Raw genomic sequence first — 15,980 nt, 5'->3', positions numbered from 1 at the left:
TAATTTTAATACACACAAACTGAAGAAGACATGCACAGTTACATGACACTTACCTTTATTGAAGATCTGGTGATGATTGTTGGGATGGGAGGAGGGGAGAGTGTTGATGGTCTTAGTGTTTAGAAGGGGAATCCCCTTCCATTAGGACTTGAGGTGGCAAGTCCTTTTCCGGGGTTACTTCCCTTCCCTTTAAATCTCTCAAACCAACCTTTGCTGGCCTTAAATTCACTCACATCACCACTAGTTGCTGGCATTTTTTTCATTAAATCGTCATGCAACTTCCTAGCCTTTTCACATATGATCGCTTGAGAGATGCTATCTCCTGCTATCTGTTTTTCGTTTATCCACACCAATAACAGTCTCTCAACATCTTCGAGTACTTGCAATCTCAGTTTCGAAAACATAGTTGCACCTTTGGCAAGAACAGCTTCCTTGATTGCCGTTTTCTTGGCCACAGTAGTAGCGATGGTTGATTGGGGTTTTGTGTACATCCTGGCCAACTCGGAGACACGCACTCCACTTTCATACTTAGCAATGATCTCTTTCTTCATATCCATAGTAATTCTCACCCTTTTTGCTGTAGGGTTGCCACTAGAAGATTTCTTGGGGCCCATGGTGACTTATTTTGCAGGTGCAATCACTAAAAAGGCTGTGATAACATGAAATGTTCCGATTGTATGCTTGGAAGCGACCGCGGTGGCTGGCTGGCTTGTAAACACTGGCCAGAAGTGGACGCGTCTGACAGAACAAATAGTGTTGGTCGAGTTTTTTAGCGCTAGTCGGATTTATCGTTAATCGATGCCATCGTTGGTCAGAAGTGGATTAGGTTATAATTGTTGTTTTAGATTACATACTTAGATTACACTTTCTCCATTCTCCTTCCATTCCATTTAGTTTAATATGTTTATTATGCACCCCATACCCATCCTGTGGGTGGTAGTCAAAAGATTACAGAGGTACGTAATGGGTCCAGGGACTGGGCCCCAAAGTTTTGATAGCTGTTTCCGTTCGCCAATTTTTTATTGCCTAGACTTATTGTTCTTCTCATCACTTACTCTTTTCTTTGTTTACTTTTAATTTCCATCTTTTACATGTCCTCCCATATTCATTCACCAGCCTTCTCTTTACAATCTCTGAAAAGAGAAACTGTGACAATTCTCACCTTGAATCGGATTCATCATTATTAAATCCATCACCTCTCATTACCCAGCATTCACTTTTATAACCCCGTCTATAAATATGTTAAATAACCAGGGTGAGATCATATATTCCTATCCAATACATATTTTTACTGGAAAGTAGTCCCCTTCAGAGCTTCGCTTTCCATGAAACTCTTGACTGCCTGTTCCATGCATTCACAACTTCTGTTACATTGCTCCCCTATCCACCCTGTCATATGCCTATTCTAAATCCATAAATATGACGACTAGTTCTTTACCTTCATCTAGATATTTTGCACTTCTATGCTTAAGTGTGAATACTTGGTCTACCACACTATCCCTTACCCTTCCTAAAATCCTCCTTGTTCCTCTGCAATCCTAACTCTTTCAATAATAATTTTACCATACACTTTATCCGACATATACAACAGGTTTATTCTCCATTAATTTTTAAACTCTTTTGTTCCCCTTTACCATATAGAAAGGAACTATGCATACTTTCAGTCATGTATGTAGGTTATTTATTTTGCACTCATATTTTGCAGGTGTCACCCCCAGATAAACATGGCTTTTGTTCTCTGGGTACAAGTGTGGACTGTGCACGAGCTGCTGTGCAACATGCTAAACACATCATTGGACAGGTAATTATTATTATTATTATCATCATTTCACAAAAAAATCTAAACCCCTGTGGTATATTGATCAGGCAACACTAGGCTTTTGTTTTTCAACTATTTTTTCCCCATTTCTTTAAATTTAGTTTATGCAAATAAATTACATAAGTATCCAAATCAGCATGTACATCACTCATGAGCCCAATATGTTCAGGATGATCATGTTAAAGCGCTTCCTCCTACACACAAACATTTTTCAAGTCGATAACCCAAGCATAACATTGCCATTTATAAATTTTATGCTCTGCACAACATATTTTGTTCCAATTTGTGGTATTCACGTAAAATTCCAGTTAATTCCTACACCTGTACTTTTTTTATGTAGATTTCTTCTAAACATTTTTTGTGGTAATAATCTCATTCTGTTATGTAATGTTATGTAATGTAAAATCTCGATTTTACAGTATTTAATGTTTCTGGATAATGAAATCTTTCACTATTTCCTGTTAACAAATGGTGTTTGGTGTACTTCAGGTGAATCCTTGTATGCCTCGCACATTTGGTGATGGTGTGATCCACAAGAGTCACTTCGATGCCATGGTGGATGGTATAGAAAACTTGCCAGAGCATGAACCCAAAGAAAGATCAGATGTCGAGAATGAGATAGGACGACTCATAGCAGAGGAACTGGTGGAGAATGGTGCCACTTTGCAAATGGGTATTTGCTATATAAATATGTTGTACAGTATATCATATATTTTGCATATACGAAAGAATGGGTGAGGCTTCATAAGCAAACTTTGCTGGAAATATGAAACATTTTCAGAGAGGGTAAGGTTACTAAGTTGAGAAGGCCTGGGAGGTAAATGGACTTGGCAGTTAAAAACGAAAGAGGGAGCATATTAAATGGGGAAGATGGAGAGAATATGTTGATGAGCTGTTAACTGTTGATAAAGAAAGGGAGGAAGTGATTCCATACATTGGGCAGGGAGGAATAACATAAGGGTAAGGAAGAGCCAGTGGTGAATTTAGAAGTGCTTGAGGCTATGGGTAGGAAGAAAATGAGTAAAGTAGCACGAACAGATGGGATTCAGACAGGCATGTTCAGAAGTGGGGATATAGCTTTGTAGTGGGTGTATTTATTCAATACATCCATGAAAAAAGGGAAGGCACCTAAGAATTGGCAAAGAGAATGCATAGTTTCTTTGTATAAAGGGACAGTGGTATAAGGAACCATAAGAATTATAGAGGAATAAGCCTGTTGAATATATTGGGTATAGAGTTAGGCTTTCTGTATTGTTTACAGATTTTGTCATTTTTGTGTGTGGATTTTCAGAGCCTATTGTTCAACCATGCCTGTTGTGAGACAGTAAATATACAGTGAAACCTTTATTACAACATTTTATCAGTTATACTTTATAAAGTCCAGCACTGGAGGAAACGTTGTAATCTAGATTTCTCAGCATATAGTGTATCTTTCAAAGTACCTGTTAACTTATGCCATTGTTTAACCATTCTTATTGTTTCATGCTTTTCATTAGTTAAGGTATATTTCTTCTTCATAGATGCTGAAAAGCTCCTCCTATATTGTAATTTACATCTGTCTTGCAGTATTTTGCTCCATTTAAGTTATTTACAGCACATCCTGATCAATATACCTTCCTGCATTGTAGTCTGGTCAGTCTTGTATGTATTTGTTTCTCCTGCAGGCCATGCTTTGCAATATACTTTATCTCCACTTGACAGTAGTGTTTTTAAAATATTATAAGCACAAAAAAGAGCTAGAACTGCACAATAGATATTCAGCGAGTTTTCAACTCGATTCTAACAGAAAGGAATTCCCCCTCTTTTCGTAGTAAATACTAGATGTAGTACGTATTTGTTTTTCTCATTTGTTCTTCTTTGATGTGAAGATACATTATTTAGTATTATCTCATATTTTATTTACTTTCAGTGTATTTATTTACTGGGATTCTAGTTTAGATATTGTATGTTTTTAAAACACTGAATTTTTTTAATGTATTTATTATATTTTCAATGCTGTTATCTCTTGCAGGTATAGGCAACATTCCTGATGCAGTTTTGTCTTCGCTTAAGGGTCACAAAGACCTTGGTATACACTCTGAGATGTTCAGTGATGGCGTGGTTGACCTTGTCGAGGATGGCTGTATCACCAACACACACAAGAAATACCATCCAGGAAAAATTGTTGGTAGTTTCATAGTGGGAACACGTAGAGTGTTTGATTTTGTTGACAACAATCCATTTGTTGGTAAGTTGGTGTGCCCTTCACAATAAACAAGTGCAGAGTTTACCATTTTTTGTAAATATTGTTCATGGTGCTGTTATTGGTTACAGTGTTTGTTATTTTATAGATTGCTATTTTCAACAAATATGAATGAATAAAACTGATATGCCATATACTGAAATACAGTGTGAAATGGAAAAGACATTTCGTATTATGCCGTCATGGAATTGATATATTTTAGGTTATAGTAATTTTTATTTTTTTTTATCCCCTCCAGTAATGTGTGATGTGTCATTTGTTAACAACATTCCCATCATTGCCCAAAACCCAAAAGTGACAGCAATCAACTCGTGCATTGAAGTGGACCTGACTGGGCAGGTTGTGTCAGATTCCATTGGCACAATGATGTATTCAGGTCAGAGCTCGAATCTGCTGTGAATACTAAACTTCTTCTATTACATATTGCACATTTAGTTAAATGTATGCTAATTTTTTTTTGTAGCATTTTACCATCTCATATCTAATGGATATTTTGAAGTCTGCCAAGGAGTCATATGAATACTTTTATGAGCTTCAAGTGACAATATTTTATCTATTACTCCAAAAGTCTTTTTCTTTAAAGTGCTTCAAATATTTAATCATGTCTATTCATGAAGATTGTTTTTGCTTTTTTCCTTCTTAATTAAGTGGCACTTATCTGTGTTAAATTCTGTTATCTGGTTGTCAGGTCATTTGCTCATCATATCCGAAGGTTCTACAGATTATTCATTTTTATTTTATATATTTTTTATATATTTTATATATTTTATATATATAGGAGTCTGTGGAGACAAAGAACTTTGTCCTTGGAGGCAAAGAGGGGAATGTATGAGAGTATAGTTTTACCAACGCTCTTATATGGGTGTGAAGCATGGGTGATGAATGTTGCAGCGAGGAGAAGGCTGGAGGCAGTGGAGATGTCATGTCTGAGGGCAATGTGTGGTGTGAATATAATGCAGAGAATTCTTAGTTTGGAAGTTAGGAGGAGGTGCAGGATTACCAAAACTGTTGTCCAGAGGGCTGAGGAAGGGTTGTTGAGGTGGTTCGGACATGTAGAGAGAATGGAGCGAAACGGAGTGACTTCAAGAGTGTATCAGTCTGTAGTGGAAGGAAGGCGGGGTAGGGGTCGGCCTAGGAAAGGTTGGAGGGAGGGGGTAAAGGAGGTTTTGTGTGCGAGGGGCTTGGACTTCCAGCAGGCATGAGTGAGCGTGTTTGATAGGAGTGAATGGAGACAAATGGTTTTTAATACTTGACGTACTGTTGGAGTGTGAGCAAAGTAACATTTATGAAGGGGTTCAGGGAAACCGGCAGGCCGGACTTGAGTCCTGCACTTGAGTGCCTGCACTCTGAAGGAGGGGTGTTAATGTTGCAGTTTAAAAACTGTAGTGTAAAGCACCCTTCTGGCAAGACAGTGATGGAGTGAATGATGGTAAAAGTTTTTCTTTTTCGGGCCACCCTGCCTTGGTGGGAATCGGCCAGTGTGATAATATATAATAATAATTGTATATGATATTTGCATCATCTTCAAATGTATTATCATCTATATAAATTTGAAACTATCAGGGCAAGCACTGGTCCTCATTAGAGCCTCCTAATGACATTATCCCATGGCGAGACATTTTCTCTATCTCTTCATATTTTTGTTTTAATCAGAATCTCAACCACTGTACAGTAATAGCCTATCTTTACCTTTTGGGTTAATCCTCGAATCTCATACGACTTTAACCTATAATCTCTTTTTTCCTTTTCTTATTCCTTTTTTATTTCTCTTTTTAATTGAACATGTTGATTTCTTAACTGCCCTTCTCCCCTTTTGATTCACCTGTAATAGACTCTCTTTTGAGTCAGTTTCTCCTATATTGGATAGTTTTCAGGCAGAACTCTATCAAAAGCTTTTAGGAATTTAGATAAATGCAATCTACCCATTGATTTCTTGTTTAATTTCTGTGACCATTGAAGTAGTTTAGTAGATCTTATTTTACTGATAATGTCCCTAGTTTTTGTTTTGAGATTACATGTGTCTGATTATGTTCATTACATTATTACAGAAGTATTTTGTAATGTTTATTAATTTTAAATGGGAAAAGACACAAAATTTGTTGAGTAAAAAGGCACTGAAAACTTGACGAATGAGGAGATATAACAAACAAATTGTATTTCTTTGTGAAGAATAAAAATGTAGTTTACATGTAATAAAATACTGTTAAGCAGAAAAGAAAGCTACTAGCATGCATATGCATCATTTAAAGCTTAAAACATATTAGGTTTTTCGTCCATGGCCTGTGTTTGGGAGACAACAACCCCACAAGCAGTCCGTAGAAACTCCTGACCTTAGCTTCTTGAAGAGTGATGCTGCCAAGTAACAGATTTATCCTGGAGGTGATATATAAATTTTAGAAAAGGGGAGTACACATGAATGCTTGCAACCTTCTAAGACAACTTAGTCTATGTACATATTTGTTGTTATACCTGCACATATTGTAGTTACATATAACTTATATTTTTCACTTCTGTAGGTGTTGGTGGACAGGTGGATTTCATTAGAGGGGCAGCAGTGAGCAGAGATGGACTGGGAAAACCCATCCTGGCTATGCCTTCTGTCACCTCTAGGGGCGAGTCTAAGATTGTACCATTCCTCAGGCAAGGTGTGTTCCATAGATGCATCCTAATTTTTCTTGTATATTTCTATTATCCATAACACATGATTTCCTAAGTCTCTGTAAATAATGTTTGTTCATCCAATGATAAAATTATTTTTAAATCATATGGGAAGTTTCTACTAGAGAAGCTTCAGTACATGCTTTGATTTTGTGTGTAATTTTAACTTCATTTAAAAATATAATTAATAACAGTAAATCTAAATGTTTTTATTTACCAGTGCTTCTTTGAAGAAGTGCCTGATGCAAGTGCCTACCTTGTATGAAATATGCCTTAGTTTTTCAGTTTGATGCAGCATATAATTCACACCCAGTGAGTAAGGTTTTAGGTTTATCAATAGAAACTATCACAAATTTTCAAGACAGTCCACTGTATGTATTTTCAACCTAGATGTAGACAACCATTTATTTAATCATAATTATACTTGTCAATACTATAGTGGAAAAAATAAAACGGAATTCTTGTCAGGATTGATACAGCCGTATTCATGGAGAACTTGTTTATTTCACTTATTAATTGATAGTTATCTTGATATTATTTTAGTAAAACCATCGTGAAGCTGTTTTTTTGTTTGATTTTTCTTTACAACATAAAACTCCAAAAATCTTGCAGCCAAACTTTTCAGGGTCAGAAATTATTTTAATATGATTTGTAGGAAGAAAAGGCATTTGAAATGTAATGTTATGTTTTATAGAGTTTAAATTTACATTTTTACAGACTACTGTTTTTAAGTTTTTATAATATTTGCATTAATCACATCATAATTATAGACACAGAGGTGTTAAATTTTGAAGAATTAACCTAGAATAATCCAACAGAGTCTGATAATGTGATTTATTTTTACTGGTGTTCAACAGCGTGTGAAAATTTTCCAATACTTTGGTTAACTGGGTGTGTTGTGTCATTGCAGGAGGAGGTGTGGTGACGACACGAGCTCATATACACTACTTGGTCACAGAATTTGGCATTGCTTATTTATTTGGTAAGAACTTGCGTCAGAGGGCTTATGAGCTCATCAAGATAGCTCACCCTAATCATCGAGAAGCACTGGAGAAGGCAGCGTTTGAGCGCCTTCATTGCATACCATCTCAGTAAATATGATTAAATGGTTCCAAGTTGAAGATTGCACATGGAGATGAGAGCTGCTCAAGAACTTTGTATAAGAAAATATGTCATTAGGGAGCAATGTGAGTTACTCATATACCAAAGAATAATGATAGCAAAGCCTATATTTTTATGTTGTACAGTCGAACCTTAATTGATACGTGTTTATCACTGCAGTTTTGTCAGTACAGTAACAAAAGATACATTCATTGTGGTCAAGACTGAAATAGGTAGATTCAAAATGTGCCAATTCATTACCCCTCTCTCGGTTATGGCAACTTATGTTCTTGCAAGAATATAATTTAGAATGTGGGTTCTGTATTACCATGAAGTGGTAGGCCTCTTTTTAGTCTGGCAGAGATATGCATAATTTCAGAAGGGCCATGCATTTTGTGATAAAAGCATAAAACTGTAAGTGTTTTATGGACCATTAGGTGTGAGAATATTGGAACCACTCTGGTTTTCAATCTGTGTATGCGTGGTAACCATTATTTTTTTTTTTTTAATGTTGGCTGCACGCAACTCCAAGTTGATGACACTATGCCAGTCATGATGATAACGAATAAAACAATAATAATGATGATACTACTAGTGCAGGAAACTCCAGTACCGCTATTTCTTAGTATTCAAAGGCATTAATCACTATCCGCAGCAAGTTCAAATTATTAGTGTCCTATGACCGTGTCCCTGGCATTTCATCTGATTTTGGTAACGAAGCAATTCAGGTTTTTAAAAACTCAGGGCAATGTGTCCACCATCATTGAAATTGGGTGTTTTCACAATTTAACCCATGGACAGTATAGATTACAATCTTGGTTTGACAGCATCCTAAAATATGTTTCACCGCATTGCTACATCCATTTTTCAACACTCCTACAGTGACTATTTTTCACATACAGTAATTTGAATATCGTGAACAATTGTTTATGTATATCTGAAGTTATCTATTACTTTTGACTTCAGGTTACTCTTATTTCACTTTTATTATTTCTGTTTTATTGATAATTCCACTGATATCACATATGAAGTTAACAGGAGAAAAATATGTATATAAAAAAATGCAATATACATACAGTATTTTGCTTGACACATGGTAGGCAACAAGTAAACAGCTACCTGGAGAGTGTTCCGGGAGGGGGAGGGGTCAGTGCCCCTGCAGCCCGGCCCATGACCAGGCCACGTGGTGGATCAGGGCCTAATCAACCAGGCTGTTACTGCTGGCCACACGTAAACCAACATACTATCAGGTACTGACTTTAGGTGCCTGTCCAGCTCTGTCTTGAAGACAGCCAGGAGGTCTGTTGGTAACCCCACTTAGGTAAGCTCTCCTGGAGCACTGTTGTACATCAGTGTTACCAAAATATGTATAATCCCTGGCTTATTTGGCATGTTTTCTTCGACCAAATGGCATATGACAGCCATCTTCAAAAATTGCTGTCACAGCTGAATGGGTTGAGAAATTGGTTTCACTTATTCAAATCTTACAAACTAAAAAATACATCCACTCAGTATCATGTTGTTATCATAAAGTGCACGATTGTTTTGTATATCTACTGGACTGTTAGCTTGCATTATAATCTCTAGAGGAGATGAAATGAGTTAACGTGAGTTTCTCACTTTTTAGTTCAAGGCAGACCAGGAATAATCTTTGTAGGCCCTGGACACTAATAGTTATAGGCTCCTGGCTTAGATTTGTAGGTAAATATTTCCATTGTAAACAGTGTAGGGACCTGTTGAAGTTTTGCAGTTAAATGACTCGAGTCGGCTGATAAACATTTGTCAGCCATATTGGATGTGACTCTTCAAGCTTATATTGTTAAGCTGTGAGATAAACCCATGATTTACATTATTGCCTGGTGAACAATGTCTATCCTGACATTGCACAATGTTTGAAAGCCTAAAAAATGCCTTGATGCATACCAGTATATACTGAATTTTGTTTGGGGGTAGGCGATATATTCACTTAACCTAGAATAGTCCTATTGAACACTGACTAATTATTTTTTCCACAATATCCCGGTCATAGGTTCTTGACCCGAGGAACTGGAGCTTCCCTCTCTTGCATTGGATAAAATATGATTACTTGCCATTCCCTGGATAATGTATTATCCCTATGGCTTTAGTGCTTCCTCAAATGTAATATTATTACTATTACAGTATAATGTATTACAAAATAAACATTAAACCCGTAAGTTGTACAGTGCTGTCACATTTTAACGCCAGTTCCTCATCAAGGTAGGGTAACTCAAGAAAGGAAACAAATTCACTGTCAGGAGAATGGTAGGTAAGATTTAAGATAAAATAAGATTTGTTTGGATTTTTAACTCGGAAGATTAGCCCTCCAGGATAACCCAGTTAATTCAGTGCGTCATTGTCATCGGGGACTTCTTATTTCTATTGGGGCCCTTTAATCTTGTTCCTCAGGATGCAACTCACAACAGTTGACTAACACCCAGGTACCTGCTTATTGTTAGGTGAACAGGGATAGCAGGTGTAAGGAAACATTGCCAACATTTCCAACCGTGCTGAGGGTCGAACCACGGACACTTGGTATGGGACCTGAGTGAGCTATCAACTAAATCATGGTGTGATTTGATAAAAAGGTAGGCTAGTGCCAAATCCTTGGCTCAAGAACTCTTCCCCAGCATCAATACACAAGCATCAATACACCACCACCCTTGTCGACTCCTTGTCTCTCTGCCTCACGGCAGAAATTCTTAATTTTTTCCTTGCAAAATCCTGTGGGAACCTTTGTAAAATGTTAGATTTAACTTTTCTCATCCTACCGATTAATATATCCAACATCATAAGCAATAATTATCGTAGAGCCTTAGAAATGTGAGAGCACTCTCACATTTATGTTCTGGTTTCTTTCCAATTCCCTAGGTGCTGTATGACCCCTATGTAGAGTTTGTTGCTTCACTATGATTGTAATAATTAATTATTCTCTTTTTTTTTTTTACCTTGTCATTACTACAATTATATGGTAATTCAGGAGAAGGCAAATTGTTTGATGATTCAAAGGAAACACACTAATTAATACACTGTTAAAAAATATATCTTACATTTTACCATCTAGGAGCGTAACCTATATTTTTCAGTCTTTATCAGTTTAGTCACTTTTTTTTAATCCAATCACTATTTTTTTAATTCCTGCTAATACCTCCAGGAACAACTACTGTGTTAATTAAGGTTCAACTGTTTATGGAGTTGTATGATTAATGTCAATAAAAATTAACTTACAAAGGCCAAGCAAAAAGCCATAGGAATACAGTATGTATATGTTATTTTATTATATTAATCATAAGTCTAAATATTTTTACAGCTCTCATTTTTAAGGCATTATAAATGCCAGTAAATATAGAACATATTTTTATTTTTAAAATACTGTATATTTTTACGAATCTGCAAATCTTAAAATGAATACTGTTTGTAACGTTGATGATGAGTGCTTTTGGAATGTATTTGGTATATGAATGTTTTAATTGATATTTGAAAATTGAAGAATTACTTTTAGTAAACTTGGCTCATTTATAACTTATAAGAGCCTGTGATAGTATAGTTTTAGTTACAACTGAATACAAGGTCAAAATGGAGAGTACATGAGGCATCCTCATAATTAACCTATCAAATTATCATACCATATTGTCTAACAAGTTAAATATTGGGTGCATTAGGAAAATTAATTCTAAATAAATAAATATACTTTCAGAATGCTAGGGTAATGATAGATTTGTATGGAGTTTTTTGCCCTATATTTGAGGGAAAATAATTTTTTATGTCAGCCTACATTTCATATATACTGTATAAATGTCATATTTTCACATTATGCTTTATGTTTATTCAGGTCAAAAGTGTACATAAAAGGTAAATAAAAACAACTTAGGAAGTACAGGTAATGGTAAATTAGATAGTTAATTTACCTTTTGAGGTAAAGTTAAGGAGATATGACAGGGATATGACAGATATGGAAAAGGTCCTTTGTGATTATTATAAAATAGATCATTAAAATAACCAAAACAGATACAGGTTATCAAAAGAAATTCAGAATTCATATTGAAGGGGGAAAAATAGCTTTATATTTGCAGTTTACCCAAATACTTTTGAAAATAATTCTGTTTTGAGCAAATAAGCAAAACATTAATGTAATGTGATATATCATTTATATTAAAATGCTTGCAGTCACCAGTTATACAATTAATTTTGCTGGTAAGCTTTCTTTATCTGACTGATAGTACGTTTGGTTCATTTTTCACGCTGTTAAAGTTCTTATATGGGACTTTTTGACTTCATTATATACCAGTAGAGTAGCAACAGAGTGAAACTCTGGTCTTCCAGGTGGTAGGGTGTATATTAGCTTTTATCTTGGTGGGGAAGGTCATCTTCATTTCTGCTTGTGCATTCAGTTGTATCTATAAATGTTGCTAGGGTTTGTAAATCTACAAAACTGGTGGTGATGGTTGTATTTCCTGTCACTATAAATATGAAAATTTATTTTGACAATGATCTTAGCCATATAATAACCCAATAGAGATTTTAGCCACCTGGTAAAATATAAATACAGCACCACATTAAAAGATCTAAGGGCAGGTCCTTCACTCATAGGAAACAATGAGCAGCACAATGCACTCTCCAAGAATGTACAGAACTGGAAGTTGTTTTGGGATTCTCTTATAACATAATAGGTTAACTTGGAAATTTTTCATTAAAGCATAGGTAGTTAATATTTTTTTCTCAAAACCCCAGAGTTAATGGGTTTTAATATTATTATTTGTATCATTTGATACATGGCATTACATGAATATCTTTAACTCAGCATCTGAATACTTCCAGAGGTCTTCCTATTTAAGGCTTTAATGCTTTCTGTGGTTATAAATCTTAATAAAAATGATGTTAATGTTAATATATTAAAGTGCTTCAATCAGAAGATTTGATGAATGGTTTTGAAAACCGACAAGTTGAAGAATTGAGACACTTATGCAGCACATGGGAATCTTTATTGAAGAAACGTTTTGCCACACAGTGGCTTCATCAGCCCAATACAAAGTAGAAATGGGTAAGGTTGAGGAACTGATTACCTCAAACTTCTCCTTACCCATTTCTACTTTGTATTGGACTAATGAAGCCACTGTGTGGCGAAATGTTTCTTCAATAAAGATTCCCATGTGTTGCATAAGTGTCTTAATTCTTCAATCAGAAGATTATTCGTGTTTACACACAGTTTTATATCTATACACACACACACACACACACACACAATATGGAAAAAGTGAATATGTTCAGAATTTAGGAGTAGACTTGTCGGCAGATGAGTTTATGAAGGACTAGGTAAACCATAGAATTGATGAAGGAAAAGAAAGTGGGTGGTGCATTTAGGTATCTGTGGAGACAAAGAATGTTATCCATGGAGACAGAAGGGAATTTATGAGAGGATAGTGGTACCAACACTTTTAAATGGATGTAAAGCATGGGTTGTGAATGTAACAGTGAGAAGGAGGCTAGAGGCAGTGGAGATATCATGTCAATGGGCAATGTGTGGCATAAATATTATGCAGAGAATTCGTAGTACAGAAATTAGGAGGTGTGGAGTTACTAAAAGTATTTTAGAGGGCTGAGGAGGGGTTGTCGAGGTGGTTTGGTCATTTAGGGAAGATAGAGCAAACTAGGATGACTTGGAGAGTGTATAAATCTAGTGAGTGGAGGAGGCATAGGGGTCATCCTAGTAAGGGATGGAGGGAGGGGGTAAAAGGTTTTGTGTGCAAGAGGCTTGGACATACAGCAAACATATTTGAGTGTGTTAGATAAGAATGGAGACAAATTGTTTTGGGATTTGATGAGCTGTTGGAGTGTGAGCAGGGTAATATTTTGTGAAGGGATTCAGGGAAACTGGTTAGCTGGACTTGAAACCTGGAGGTAGGAAGTACAATGCCTGCACTTTAAAGAAGGAGTCTGAGATATTTGCTGTTTACCTGGAGCTTACCTGGAGAGAGTTCCAGGGGTCAACGCCCCTGCAGCCCGGTCTGTGACCAGGCCTCATGGTGGAACAGGGCCTGATCAACCAGGCTGTTACTGCTGGCTGCACGCAATCCAATGTACAAGCCACAGCCCGGCTGGTCAGGTACCGACTTTAGGTGCCTGTTCAGTGCCTGCTTGAAGACAGCCAGGGGTCTATTGGTAGTCCCCCTTATGTATGCTGGGAGGCAGTTGAACAGTCTTGGACCCCTGACACTTATTGTGTTGTCTTTTCTCATTCTAGTGGCGCCCCTGCTTTTCATTGGGGGATGTTGCATCGTCTGGCCTGAAACTGAACTGGCAGGGTTGAGAATATTCTGTGTAGAAATCACTGCATATATTCGTTTATGTATTAACTTTCAAAAATTTTAGACAGTAATAGTAAATTAGATATTGGCAGACGATGCAACATCCCCCCAACGAAAATATTGGCAGACGATGCAACATCCCCCCAATGAAAAGCAGGGGTGTCACTAGCACGTTAAGAGACAATACAATAAGTGTCGGGCCTGAGACTGTTCAACTGCCTCCCAGCATACATAAAGGGGATTACCAATAGACCCCTGGCAGTCTTCAAGCTGGCACTGGACAAGCACCTAAAGTCGGTACCTGACCAGCCGGGTTGTGGCTCGTACGTTGGATTGCATGCAGCCAGCAGTAACAGCCTGGCTGATCAGGCTCTGATCCACCAGGAGGCCTGGTCACAGACCTGGCTGCGGGGGCGTTGACCCCCGGAACTCTCTCCAGGTAAACTCCAGGTAAACTCCAGGTAATAACTGTTAATTTCAGTAAGGTATCCTTTTTTTATGGACTGGGCTAACACAAGGTAACTTAAGGATCTTGGGGAAAGTTTTAGTTTCAAGAAATTTATTAAACAAGGCTATATATGAATGATAGTATATTTGCTTTATTACCTCCTCTGTTATTAGTGCATTTATTGTTGATGTTACTTCAGTAAATTTTGTTGGGGGCAGGTATTATTTTATTATTATTATTTTTTTTTTTTATTATCACACCGGCTAACACAAGGTAACTTAAGGATCTTGGGGAAAGTTTTAGTTTCAAGAAATTTATTAAACAAGGCTATATATGAATGATAGTATATTTGCTTTATTACCTCCTCTGTTATTAGTGCATTTATTGTTGATGTTACTTCAGTAAATTTTGTTGGGGGCAGGTATTATTTTATTATTATTATAATGAAAAAAGAAGTGCTAAACCTGCAAGGGTCATTGGGGGCAGGTAGAGTCTTGATAACTGCCACTGAAGTAATCACTAACCTGAGTAATAGAGTTTGCAGTTTTGCTGGGAAGGTTTGTCCCTTTATTTGAGAAGCCATTAAGCTTATTTATGGTATCAGTAATATGAATGGGGGTTCATTAGGTTTGGTCAATGCAATTTCTTTGGGCTTAGCAATTTTTCAGGAGCCTATTATTTAAGAAAGTGTTTTCCAAGTCTTTTTTTTTTTATATACGTATTGCCCTTTGTTTCTTGGAACCTTTTCCCATAATGGATTTCTTTATAAGCATAGTGAATATTGATGCATATCTCCACGAACATCAAACCAACTAAGCAACAACAACCAGAATTTAAGGTAAGGAATAGTCACATTTACTTTATTAGGTAATGCTAGGTTATATTATACTGTAATATCATGCTTTAATATGCCTATGACATCTGTGTGCCTTCAAGATCATTGTACAATAATTATTTTAGATGAGTTATGAATTTAAAAGAAAAGTTATTTGGCTTTTTCTAGGTGCCATGAAACAACCTAATTTTCCAAAAAAAGGTGTTCACTCATCCCATCGCATTTTCACCTATAGTTCAGCTGTTCTGGAATATAAGCCTCGGGGAAGGTGATGGCCTACTGTTATTACTATTGTTGTTATTATTTATTATTATTATTATGATCAAAAGAAGCACTAAACTGTATTTATCAAAATGGATAAGTAGACTGACAGCTTCTTTAGGTCAGTCTTTATACTTTACTGTGTTGTCAATATTTTATTCATGTAATAATGTGACTTTGAGGGGTGACAACAAAATGTATTTATCCACTGTATATTAGTTAATTCTCTAGTTCCGATTGTTATAATAATAATAATACTTGGTCAGTTCTGCACTGTAGATTAGCGTTCATGC

General features: G+C 36.3%; 1 protein-coding gene across 1 annotated transcript in view; it reads left to right on the top strand.

Annotated features, from left to right (window-relative positions):
• The window catches only part of LOC128701263 (4-hydroxybutyrate coenzyme A transferase), a 38,698-nt gene extending 27,499 nt beyond the window's left edge, over positions 1-11,199 (top strand). The window contains exons 4-9 of the mRNA XM_053794891.2: positions 1,706-1,801; positions 2,309-2,492; positions 3,831-4,046; positions 4,300-4,437; positions 6,578-6,706; positions 7,630-11,199. Coding sequence (XP_053650866.1) covers positions 1,706-1,801; positions 2,309-2,492; positions 3,831-4,046; positions 4,300-4,437; positions 6,578-6,706; positions 7,630-7,814 — 948 coding nt within the window. The 3' untranslated portion in view covers positions 7,815-11,199. The remainder of the gene's footprint in view (positions 1-1,705; positions 1,802-2,308; positions 2,493-3,830; positions 4,047-4,299; positions 4,438-6,577; positions 6,707-7,629) is intronic.
• The last annotated feature ends 4,781 nt before the right edge of the window (positions 11,200-15,980 follow it).

Source organism: Cherax quadricarinatus, chromosome 72 (assembly GCF_038502225.1).
Source record: "Cherax quadricarinatus isolate ZL_2023a chromosome 72, ASM3850222v1, whole genome shotgun sequence".
NCBI lineage: Eukaryota > Metazoa > Arthropoda > Malacostraca > Decapoda > Parastacidae > Cherax > Cherax quadricarinatus.
Note: the sequence above shows the minus strand (reverse complement) of the source record. Positions and strands in the feature narration are given on the sequence as shown.